General features: G+C 40.4%; 2 protein-coding genes across 3 annotated transcripts; one reads left to right on the top strand and one right to left on the bottom strand.

Moving 5' to 3' along the window:
• The first annotated feature begins 32 nt into the window (after positions 1–32).
• Positions 33–2042, top strand: LOC147307880 (tripartite motif-containing protein 16-like). 2 transcript variants are annotated; one of them, XM_086273118.1, is made up of 2 exons: positions 45–827; positions 1535–1591. In XM_086273118.1, the coding sequence occupies exons 1-2, from the start codon at positions 45–47 to the stop codon at positions 1589–1591; spliced, it is 840 nt and encodes a 279-aa protein (XP_086129244.1). The 2 variants fall into 2 exon arrangements, with proteins under 2 accessions (XP_086129243.1, XP_086129244.1); XM_086273117.1 differs by having other exon boundaries at positions 33–2042.
• A 2907-nt stretch (positions 2043–4949) lies between these two features.
• Positions 4950–6972, bottom strand: LOC147307879 (uncharacterized). The gene has a single exon (XM_086272977.1). The coding sequence runs from the start codon at positions 6965–6967 to the stop codon at positions 5276–5278; it is 1692 nt and encodes a 563-aa protein (XP_086129103.1). The 5' UTR covers positions 6968–6972; the 3' UTR covers positions 4950–5275.
• Positions 6973–12907: the final 5935 nt, after the last annotated feature.

Below are 12907 nucleotides of genomic sequence, written 5' to 3'. Positions count from 1 at the left end.
GACAGTCACTGAGAGACGGTGAAACGGCACAGCACATGAATCAAATGGATCAGACAAAATTCTGCTGTTCAGTCTGTTTGGATCTACTGAAGGATCCGGTGACTATTCCCTGTGGACACAGCTACTGCATGAACTGTATTAAAAGCTTCTGGGATGAAGAGGAAAAGAAGAAAATCTACAGCTGCCCTCAGTGCCGGAGGACTTTCACACCGAGGCCTGTCCTGGAGAAAAACACCATGTTAGCAGATTTAGTGGAGGAGCTGAAGAAGACTGGACTCCAAGCTTCTCCTGCTGATCACTGCTATGCTGGACCTGAAGATGTGGCCTGTGATGTCTGCACTGGAAGAAAAATCAAAGCCTTCAAGTCCTGTTTTGTGTGTTTGACATCTTACTGTGAGAAACACCTTCAGCCTCATTATGTAGCAGCTCAGTTAAAGAAACACAAGCTGGTGGAGCCCTCCAAGAAGCTCCAGGAGAACATCTGCTCTCGTCATGATGAGGTGATGAAGATGTTCTGCCGTACTGATCAGCAGAGTATCTGTTATCTCTGCCCTGTGGATGAACATAAAGGCCACGACACAGTCTCAGCTGCAGCAGAAAGGACTGAGAGGCAGAGAGAGCTGGAGGTGAGTCGACAAAACATCCAGCAGAGAATCCAGGACAGAGAGAAAGATGTGAAGCTGCTTCAACAGGAGGTGGAGGCCATCAATCAGTCTGCTGATCAAACAGTGGAGCACAGTGAGAAGATCTTCACTGAGCTGATCCATCTCATCCAGAAAAGAAGCTCTGATGTGAAGCAGCAGATCAGATCCCAGCAGGAAACTGAAGTGAGTCGAGTCAAAGAGCTTCAGGAGAAGCTGGAGCAGGAGATCACTGAGCTGAAGAGGAAAGATGCTGAGCTGAAGCAGCTCTCACACACAGAGGATCACATCCAGTTTCTACACAACTACCCCTCACTGTCAGCACTCAGTGAGTCTACAGACTCATCCAGCATCAATATCCGTCCTCTGAGCTACTTTGAGGATGTGACAGCAGCTGTGTCAGAGGTCAGAGATAAACTACAGGACATTCTGAGAGAGGAACGGACAAACATCTCACTGACAGTCACTGAAGTGGATGTTTTACTGTCAGATCCACCAGAGCCAAAGACCAGAGCTGGATTCTTAAAATATTCATGTGAAATCACACTGGATCCAAACACAGCACACAAACAGCTGTTATTATCAGAGGGGAACAGAAAAGTGCAAGCAGTGAATCAACAACAGTCTTATTCTGATCATCCAGACAGATTCACTTGGTGGTCTCAGGTCCTGAGTAGAGAGAGTCTGACTGGACGTTGTTACTGGGAGGTGGAGTGGAGAGGGGAAGGAGGTTATGTAGCAGTTGCATACAAGAATATCAGCAGAGCAGGGAGTGGGTATGAATGCTTATTCGGACGTAATGACAAATCTTGGTCATTAGAGTGTTACAACAACAGTTTTACATTTTGGCACAACAACATCCAAACTGCTGTCTCAGGTCCTCGTTCCTCCAGAGTAGGAGTGTACCTGGATCACAGAGCAGGTATTTTGTCCTTCTACAGCGTCTCTGAAACCATGACTCTCCTCCACAGAGTCCAGACCACATTCACTCAGCCGCTCTATGCTGGACTGTTGGTTTACTACGATTATGATGATGATTGTGGAGCCACAGCTGAGTTGATTAAGCTCAAATAGACTGAAGTCTTTCATATTGTGGGTTTAAATCTGTATTTTAGTTTCATTTTATTTTCTCTCCATCATTTCTGCACAGAGATCAGCTGTCAGTCAAACATTATGGGTGGTACCTCCACATCTTCTAGTTGTTCTCTTGATGTTTCTGAGTTTTTAAAGGAGATCTTTCCTGTGACTGTTTATGGAGGCTATCACTGCTCATCATCATTTTGATTTACTAAAATATTTCTCCACATGAAAATGTAAACTTCTCTATCCTCTAAATGTTTCTGGAATATTTGTATTGAAAAATGTCGACATTTCTCTTTATGAGTATGGCAGACCATGTGTGTGTGTTTGTTTTTGTTTTTGTCAAAATCATCAAACAAATGAGGAAAAACTGTGATTTTAATGAATGAATTCATATATTGTGTTGATGTTTTATTGTGTGAATAAACTGGAAGGTTTGACTATAAATCAAACTTTGAACAAAGTCTTTTCTTCTGTCTTCATTCCAGGATCTCACTCAAATCTGATGCAGAAAATATGAAACTAATCTGAGAGAATAACTGAAGCAGTTTTCCTCCTGAAGCATCACAAAGTTCAGAGTTCATGTTTAGAGCAGAAGATTCAGCAGTCGCTCTGTGACCTTTCAACTTTCTTCACTAAAACAGCTTCATTACAGAGAAACAAGTCACATTTTCTTCATGTTCTTAAGTCCTTTCAGATGTTTTTAATGGTCCTTGAATGCAGCATCAGTGTCGCAGGTTTAAAAGGTCACTTTCTGTTGTGTTCAAAGATTTCCTTCAGATATGGTCTTTAATCAGTAAAGCCAGTGATACAGCAGTGTCATTAGCTGTGTTATTGGCACCAGGCTGTGTTTATGTATGTGTTTAAATCTGTCTGAGGATGTCTTCAGCATAAAATGATCATTTGCTCAGCTGCTGTGTCTCAAACGACTCCTACAGTCTTTGCTTATGTGACCAACTTTTAAACAACCAAAACAAATTCCCCTTTCCTTGATAAAAGTCAACTTATCCCGATGAATTTTAGCTTTAAACTGCTTACAATTCTCTAGTAAATGATTGCTGTGTGAACAAAACAAACAACTATGCAGAACAGTGGAATTTGTTCTGCTTCCAGTTGATTGAGTTTTGAGGTATGATTACTTGTGATTCAGATGTAGAATTTGTACCAGAGTAATCTCTTTCTGCCGGAACAAATGTATCAGCACAAGGCGCTTCTTGTACGTGCCCTCTTTCAAAATAAGAGTTCATTCCATCAGAATGCTCAGAGCTACAAACTGAGTTTATTTTTAAGACACGAAGCTTTGCCTTAGTTGCTGCCAACTCTGTTTCCAAGGATAATTTCTCCTTTTCTTTTCTCAGTTTTTCCTCTTGCGCTTCAATAGAATGTTTTTCTTTAATGCAGCGAGTCGCTCCATGAGCGCTGCCTTGTCAGCCGCAGCTTTAATGCGTGCGGAAGATGTTGATGAAATTCGACTTTGCTGTGACAATGTTTTCGAAGGTGGCTTTACACTTGAGATATTAGAGACACTGTCTTCAGGATTTATTTCATCCAAACTTTCAACAGCTTGATCATTAAGAGCAGTATTGCTTTGTTCAGTATACGGCTCGCCTGCTTCCTGCAACCAAACCTTTACTTTGTCCATAAAAACAGAGAATGCTGTCACCTTAGACTGAAAATGTGCGCTTTGCCTTTTCACTTCATCTTCTGGCAGTGGCAAACTTAAAAAGGATTCTTGCAAAGCGTTTGCATCTTGATAGCATTTAATAAACTTCCCAAATTCAGAAGACACTTCCTTAACGCTCTCATGTGAGGTCATTAAAGCAGAAATTTTCCCCATGTACTTAGATGCTTGCTTACACATTGAACTCCGCTTTTCTTGGCATGTTGTAACGTCGGGTTGCGTTTAGTGGTTGAGAGGAGGCGGGAAAACACCTAGCAGGGTAGCCAAAAGAATACACACTCACGCTGGCGTTGGGGATTCCACAGTGTGTTCTTTAATATACCTTCTCTTCATCAACCATATAAGCCCGGTTGAACGGCTGCAGCTTAACAAACATAGCGCACAGTGTTCGTACAACCCATAACGTTGCAAACAAAGGTGTCTGGAGAGGTAAAACATAAAATCCGTCCCTCCTCATGTACTAGCGTGCAAGCACATGTCCACACCATCACAGAGAGAGAGAGAGAGAGCAGTGGCACAAACTGATGACACCATCAACCCTCGACTTGGGTGTCTTAAAGGGACACCACACCATAGTGGCTGTTACAATGTCTTTATATACAAATCCAAACCTTTTGGCGTAAATTTGATGCTTCTTTTCTCTGCTTGCATCTGAGTGTCATCCTCTTGTTTACTCTCTTGTTTACTCTTAATATCCGACATTTTTATTGTCCTCTTGGATTATTTCAAACATTATAAAGATGCACAGCACACTGAGAATCCATATATCCAACATATCCATTAATGAAGGATTATTCCTTTGTCCACGGGCAGGTTTTTTACTTTTTGTAGTGGCAATTCCTTTTGTTTGACAAACCAAACATCCCACAATTAAAAGTCCACAAGCCACTGCTGCACTGAGATAATATTTCGTACGCAGGCAAAAGAAGTCCACTGTCCAAACTTTAAAGTTGCGTTCTTATGGTTTATTTTATCCAGTTTGGCAAGCAATAACAAGATCCATTTTTAGTTACGTCCTGCTGCTTCTCCTGCTCTAGTAAAAAACCATAGGCTCACCCCAGTGCATGCTGGTCCTATACCAGTCTCTTTATTTATAGAAACAAAATGCCCCTACAGCTTTTACTGACTAATTTAACAAGGTAACATCAAAGAAACAAAACATTGAAACAAATATTAACCTACAAATAAACTTGTAAATAAACCCCAAAATATAAGTAAACTAACAACAAACTTTAACTAATTTCAAAATAATAAAAAATAAGAACAAATATCTCCAACAGAAGTTATTGGTGCAGACTGAAGGTTCTGTAAACTACTCAGTCATAGAATGATTACGATATTGAACTAAAACAAATGCCTGAATCCTAAATTATGGATATCCTATTGTGGTGATCTAAAATGTAACACTAAATGTGATTAAAACACTAAAACTCTGGACTCCGGGGCTGAACGACCGCGGGGATCACCAGCCCGAGGAAAACACAAAATACACATGACTCCGTGAGAAAGACAATTCATTCTTGAATGAAGACGTTGATCAGACACATTTAAAATGTAGCCAATTGTGTTTATTATTAAATTATTAAGGAAATAGAAAAGCGGGGGAATAGAAAAGGGGGAGGGGTGGGGGTTAAAGAAGAGGGTAAAGGAAAGGGATAGAAAGGAGGAAAGAGAGGAGAGAGAACCCCAACTATGCCCTCTGAGCAAGCACTGGGTGCGACAGTGGATAGGAACAACTCCCTTTAAAGGAAGAAACCTATGACAGAACCAGGCTCTAGAGGGGCCAGTCAACTGTCGGGACTGGTTGGGGGGTGAGGGTGAAAGAGAGAGGGGGGGCGGGAGATGGGGCAGGTGTTAGGAGTTAAGGTGAAAATTACGATGCAACGGTGGAGGAGGAAGACGGGGTGACATCAGCAGAAGGAAAAGTAGAAAAAGTAGAAAAAGCAGGAGTGCTCTTTCTCCAGAAGAAGCGGAAGCGTTTTTTCTTCTTTTCCGTGATCTTTTCCACGAGCACTCTTTTCTCTAGGATGAGGGTTCGTAACTCATCAATTGTTTGTGTGTTTTCCTTCTCAAGTTTCCTGCATGTTGTCTCCACTTCTTCTAATTTGGCTTGCTTTTCTTCCAGCCTTTCTTTCAGTTCTTTACATTTGGCCTCCTGCATAAGCTTTGCCTCATGCATCTCTGTATAACTGTGTTGTAATTTGTTGTGTGCGTCTTGTAGCTGCTGACTTCTCTCGAGTTCTTGAAGTGTACACTGCAGGTCTTTGTTTGTTTTCTCTACTTGCTGCTTTAACATCTGCACCTCAGTGTTTTTGCACTTCAAATTGTTGGAAAGTTTCTCCAGTTCTGTGTTTTTTCTCAGCATGTCACTGAGCTTACTCTGCATCTCTGAGCATTGTTTTTGCACTTTTTTCTTTTCCCCCTCCAGCTCAGTTGTTTTGGAGTTCAGTTTGTTATAACAGTCTTGCAGTTGTTGGTTTTTCCTCTCAAAGTCCTGGAGAATTTGTTTATCTTCTTTCTGCTTTATTTCCCATTGTTCTTTGTCTTGTAGGAAATCCTTATTTCTTTGCACTGTTTTATCAAGCTTTATTTTCAGCGCGGTGTATTTTTCCTCCACGCCTTCAAGCTTGGAGTCCGTTTCTTTCTGTTTAATTTCTAGTTGCTTTTTTTCTTGAAGCAACTCTTTATTTTTGTTCAGTGTTTTATCAAGCTTCGCCTGCAGTGCTTTGTACTTTCCCTCCATGCCTTGCAGTTTGCGCTGCTTTATGTCCATTTGTTCTTTTTCTTGGAGGAGTTCTTGATTTTTTTGCAGAGCTTCTTCAAGCTTTATTTGCAAGGCTTCCTTGTGTTTCTCGCTGTCCTGAAGCTTGCAATCCATATCTTCCTTTTTCATGGTCTGTTGCGCTTTCTTTCGAAGAAACTCAACCCTTCCTTTCAGCACTTTTTCATTTATCTCAGTGCCTTGGAGTTTTATGACCAGTTGTTTCTTCTCTTGGAGGAGTTCTTGATTTTTTTGCAGAGCTTCATCCAGCTTTACTTGCAGCTCCTGAATCTTTTTTTCCCTCTCTTTCTCGTTTTTCTTCTGTTGGAGGATTTCTTCTGTTGGTTTTTCTTGTACTTTATTAAGCTTTGCTTGGAGCTCAAAGATCCTTCCCCGCATGTCTAGGAGTTCCATTTCTTTCTCCTTTATAATATCTTCCTTATCGAGAAGCTGTCTGAACAGTTTATCTGCTTCAGCGGTCCTTCTCTCACAGTGCTCTCTCAGTAATACGGAGATAATCTCCGTTCGTTGTTTAAAAAAACTTTCCCAGATGTAATTGGTGTACTCTGGCTGGGGCGGGTGTCGCGTATTGTGATTGTTCATGAGATTTTCCTCATGCATTTCTTCCAAGCACATCTTCTGCAGTTGCGTATCGTCTTCTCGATTGCAAGGAGGAGCGCTGGGCTTTACGTTTTCTCTTTTTTTCTGCTTTCTTGGAGACATGTTGGAATCTGTTAACAGTGACTCTGAAAAGGATCCAAAAAGGGCTTCTCTGGCGAACGTTCGTTTGAATGCTGCAAACATAAATGCTGCGAATAACGGACTAAAAGTTCTTGCGTCTCACCCCTATTTATAGGTTTTAGGATCAAAGGATCGAAGGATCACAGTGGTGGTAAGATTCTAAATGTGTGTGACATCACAGTTCCGTAAGCCAATGAGGTTGTCACATGACATTTGTGAGAGGGCATTCCTTACTTGGACAAATTATCAATAAGCTTTCAATACCAGTAACAATGGTGACAGTATAATTGACAATTATGTGTCCAGTATGTTGGCTGATTTTCTTTTACTTTTTGCATATGAAAATAAAAGCTGGGCTGATTTTAACACCATTACAAGAAGTGTTGTTAATTATTCTTTTTGAATCCTAATCAGGTTACCACAAATTGTCTTTTAATTTAGTAGAACTTGAAATGTTTGTCAGTGGGTAAACAATTCATAATGCAAAGTCAGAAACATCAAGTTATTCTTAGTACTGCATACTTGCAATACATAAGTTGTCCTAACAGTCATGTAGGGCATCTGTAGTTCAGGGGGTCGGGAAGCTCATCTTGTAACTGGATGTAATATTAGCAGACAGAGGGTTTGATGTTGCAGAATCTTTGGAGTTGTACCATGCTGAATTGAAGAGCCCAACTTTCACCAAAGGAAAGAACTAACTGGCCCCTAGATTGCCCAATCAAATCTCTTAATGCCACCAGCCCTCCCCTACCTTCACTGTGTGCTCAGCTTGTAGAAAAGAGTTGAGTGTGGAAGAAATGGCAAAAATGTGGAGCTGAAAAGCTAAGAGAGAAAAAGAAATTATATATAAATCAACGTGTCAAATTAATGGACATGTTAGTTATTGGAGTTCTGGCTGCATTTTATATATCTATATTGTGTCCTTTTTATAATAAATAATAAAAAAAACATTATTTATCCTCACTGTATGAACATTGTTGGAGTCCTTGAAGTCTCGTCATGTTGAAGTTACTCATGTGATGTGATGTTGTTATAATGATCCAGCTGGTGTGCAGCCATCATATTAGAGTTCTCTTTCTTCTTCTGATTTTATACAATTTTTCTGTGATGGTGTCACATTTACAGTGGTCGCAACAATTGCACCTATAGGACCCTGAAAAACTGGTGCACAGACTTCAGAGTCTAATAAGTGTCACCACTGTAGCCACTGCATAATGCAAACCATGACACGAGTTTAGTCTTGGTGTGAAACTCATTTTGGTTCATAGACACCACCCATATGGAAAAGATATATATAAATCTTATAAAGTTTGTATCTGTCTTGTGTGAAACTTGTATGAAAAGCATACAAGAGTGAAAACAGATATAAGATCCCTTGAAAAATTATATAATGAAACTTGTATGTTTTGGATACTTACTAAAACAATGTATGAAAGTAATGAGAAAGTGGCCACTTTCATGAGTAAATCATGTAAGCCTTATATGATTTACTCATGAAAGTGGCCACTTTCATGAGTAATCACATATAAGTTTTTACTATTTCTTTTCCATATGGGCAATCTGACCTTAAGTGGAACAGACCCATAAAACTAATGTGTAATAAATAAATCGAAATTCTCCCATCATCATTCTTTGGTAGGAAGTCATAAATAGGAGTTAAATTCAGACTCTGCACGGCTGGCTTCTCCTGTAACCCTGCATGTTTCTAAGGTTTGTTTTCTTTCTTTTTTTCTTGTTGTTCTTGTGCTTTTTGTCCTCGGGTGAGGTTTGAAGTGTCTGTGTGGTGCAGCTGGTCTGGTCTGTCCAGGCTGCACCACACAGACACTTCCAATCACCACACATCAAAGTACAAAGCGTATGACGTCATCACATTCTGTGTTAGGAAGTCACATTTAGGAGTTAAATTCATTGTTCATCATACTCAAGAAATATTTCTGTTATCTTGATTAACTTATCCCAACATTGTCAATCAGACTAAGTGATCACATGACGCTAGTTATCAACTCTATAAGGTAAACCAGGGTTTCCCATTTTAGCTACTAGCCTGTTTACATGAAAGGGGTGGCGTTGGGGGCATCTGACCAATCACATACAGAGCAGCAGAACAGCTGACTTTACAAAGAAAGATAAAACTATAAACATGAAAAGGTTAAACACTTGTATTAATAAAGTTCAAATAGGAACTAAAAGTTCTTTTGCTGAGCTCTGTTGATGTTTACCAGTCTGGGAGAAAATACAAGCATAAATACAAAAATGGCCGTGGATATACTGGGAAAAGCATGTCGAATGATGAGCAGTGATACAGGAGACCAAGAGGAATTGCTCAGATAAGATTAAATGCTGTCATGGACGAGGACATGCTAGGGACAAGCGTTGCAGACAAAAGAAAAAACGAGATTAATGTTTATAGAGGAATTCAAAATGTTGTGAAATTGTTCTGCAGACAAATGGGAAAAGTCAAAGAATGAAGTCGAATTTAAGAATCTAAACTGATTAGACTACTGATGCTCATCAATGGAAAGATCCTCCCACTATCCATGGCACAGCAGTCCAAAGGGATCTTTCAGGTACTTGTTGTAAAGCAGTTTTCCAGAGAACTGATTGGTAGCTAAGTGGTGATTTCATACTTGTTGATCCGTAATCTCAAACACAACCTGCTCTGAAGCAGGTTTGCTCTACAGTTTAAGTCACTATGGTGATATACTCCAGTAAGAAGTGAGCTACCTTCATAGTACCTCTGTACTCATACCTGTGTGTTTCTTTGGCATTGCTTTTAGATATGTTTTAAAATGCAGCTGCAGTGCATTTTAAAACCTTAAGGAAGCTGTTATTGATATGGTGTAGATTAGCCAACAGATTTCTTTTCTTTTTTTACCTGATGGACACAATGCAGTGTAGTAGCCCTGCCCCTCGCTATGGTTTGTTCTTCATCATTCACTCACTGTGCGTCGATATGCTGGATGTCTCCACAAACAGTTCTCTGCATGCAGATGCAGTTTTTCTTCATTTGGAGCTTTGTGGGAGCTGAGTTCTGTTTACAGAGATGTTAATGGTCCTGTATGTGACCTGTCACATTTTATTTATTAAACAGACCACCTTGCAGTGTAGCTTCCACGTTAGCTGAGGTTTGTTTTATTATTTGTTTTTGCTTGTTTTTTATTATTCTTGCTGATGATTTGTATTATCTAAATGTAAGGTTCATTCATATCAGTTTGCTTATTTAATTTAATACAGGTTTTTTTTGCCTTTATCTTTGTCTCCATAACTGATAGTCTCTTATATCAGTTTCTGCTCATAAGGTTACTTTAACATTTGAGGCCACGTTATGATTGGTTTAGGTGGCAGCACAAGCAGCTTTACTTCCATAAAATATATATATTTTTTAAATAACATCTGAAGTAATTTAATGAGGAATGAGTCATCCAGTTCAGCTCTGGTATTATGATAATATAATATGTGCTTCAGTCTTAAACAAGCACAGAATTTAATGAGCTGCTTCTTCCCGACTCCCTGATTTCTGCACAGCTGGATTATTGTACCAAAGAAACTGTTTCTGTAATATTTCTGTGAAATATAGTAATCCACTAAAACCCAGTGAGTGTTGGTTAGCTAAGATTTGTTTTTGTTCTTGATGGAATCGAAACACTCAGAAACGTCATTAATATTCGCTTGTCCTGCTGCAGACTTTTCTATCCAATCTAACAGTGAGAGCGAGCATGTGGTGCCCCACCCACTGGCTACAGGCCACATATTTCTGCAGATAAAGGCACCACCGTATTTGCCTTTATTCCGATGAAATGTCCTCTAAAGGACGCCCACACAATTGATGAGAAGTCAGAGACCAGATGCCAATATTGTAATTCCATTAGAAAAAAGGCTGCACTTAAGTAGGGAAGATATGTGTAGGGCTTTTAAGGCCATTGCAGTCCCAAATGGAGGCAGATGGGGTATGTGAAGTTCAATATCTGTGGGCTGAGCACCCTGATACCACAACTCAAGATTTCTGTTTCCGCGTTATCAAAGGTAGCCGGTCAGAATATTCTGGATAATCCTTCATAATTGATCAGAATTTGCCAAATAGACTTAACATGGTGTTAAGTCTGTCACATCATTTATGAAAGTCAAAGGTTAAAGTGTGATTTTCATCAAGAAGAACTTGAAAAGAGAAACTACATGACTATGACTCGACATTAGGCACAGACAGGAATGCTCAAGCGGTATTAGCTGTTTGAAGGTACATTAGGAAAATGTTGAACGCAATGCACAACAAGCACCTTATTTCCTCCACAGAAGGTTGATAATTAACCTTTAACCTCCGTCACTGTGATGTGTGAATACTTCTGCTACTTTACGAACTATTGTAATCATAAAACACTTTTAAAATCTGTATACTCCAATGATTTAAAAACAATAATACAGCAAACATTTAAAACCAATCTCATGACCAAGGGCGCTGCTGGCTTCAGGACCATGCAATAATCCATGTGTGGTTTGCATTTGTATTATAATACAGTCTGTAAGAAAGCCTTTTGTTATATTATTGAGAATATTGATCAACTAATTGTGATGGTGATGGTGCTCATCCGTCTTTTATCAGTCACTGCATTTTAACACAGTTTGCTCACCGTACATTCCAGTTTCTGGTCTCTGAAACCAGTCAGACCTGAGCTCCTGGGAGCCTCCCTCAGGTGAATGTTGTTTTTTAAACTTCGTACCACTTACAAAACTTCCCCAGCAGAACAATTGGTTTCAGGTTTATTCCTGTTAAGAGTTTGTACATGATAGATAGTTGTTGTTTTTTTAAATATCGGACACATAATCGGGAAAACACAAAAGGGAAACATTTGTCTTCTTTCTTTTTCATTTTCCCAGCACTAGTTTATTACATCACAGCTTAAAACACTGATTCCAGTATTCAACTAGTTATACATCATTTCCATCCCTTCTTCTTACTGTGTTGAGCCATCAGAGATGCTTCATATTTCCATGTTTTACAGGATTGTCTGCCTGGAGTCTGTCGTCATTGTGCTTAAATAGTAGTTTTGACTTATCATGTAAATGTCAGGATAGGCAGCATCTTCTTTAACTAGTTCAAGCTGCCAAAATAAATCCAGAATTAAATTTTAATCCTTATAAAAGGCTGAAAATAATTGTTCTGAATCCAAAACAGTTAGATGTAGTTTGTTAATTTCCCTCGTTTTGTTATTACCCTAGAGTAGCTTTGGTGTATCTTTTCTCTCTCAGTTAATATTTATTATAAACCCCAGTGGAGGACTCCCTCAGGTGTCGGTGCGTTGGTGGTTCTTTGTGTCTGGGGGTGGGCGTCCGGGTACACACCGGCTCACTCCTTGGCGGCCGCTTATCGGGGCCTGGAACCTGGGACTCGCTCGGGCCACTTCGGAGGTGGGGTGCCCCGGCCTCTCGGCCCGGGGCTCGGTCACTCAGGCACAGCTGGCTGCCGGCGGAGCTCACGGGCGCGTCACTGCAACTCACAAACTATCGCTTCTGCTCCGCGGCTGCTGAGTGAGCCCTCACCTGGGACTCTCCTCAGCTTTTACTGGGACAGTGGCGCGGCTGCCCCTCTGTTGGTCTTCCTTGGTCTCTTGTGTTCTGGGGGCCTCTGGATGTCTGGAGTTTTGATCTCCTCCATACCTGCTTCATACCCTGGAGGACGGGGCTGTGGCTCCCCACACTCCCTAGCAGATCGTTACATGGAGAAACCTTTGGAATGCAAGCATGCTGATCCACACAGGTATGCACACAGGTGTACACACGGGTATTCACAGACGCGGACTACAGCTTTCTTGGCTGCTGCCTCAAAGCACATTGTGCGCTGTCTATCTTGCGTGCTGCACAATATCGTTTATTATTTAGTATCTACTGATATCTACTGCTTAATTAATGGATTAATGAAGTATTCTGATTCTGATTTACCCATTAAGATTTTAAATGAAACGATAAACAAAGGCCAAGAAAACTGAGTTAAACTCCTGAGTCTACTAT

This window comes from Aulonocara sp. 'chitande type north' Nkhata Bay, linkage group LG18 (genome assembly GCF_057382095.1).
Source record: "Aulonocara sp. 'chitande type north' Nkhata Bay isolate Kocher_YH1m ecotype deep benthic linkage group LG18, A_spYH_male_GT1.1, whole genome shotgun sequence".
In the NCBI taxonomy this organism is placed as follows: domain Eukaryota; kingdom Metazoa; phylum Chordata; class Actinopteri; order Cichliformes; family Cichlidae; genus Aulonocara; species Aulonocara sp. 'chitande type north' Nkhata Bay.
Note: the sequence above shows the minus strand (reverse complement) of the source record. Positions and strands in the feature narration are given on the sequence as shown.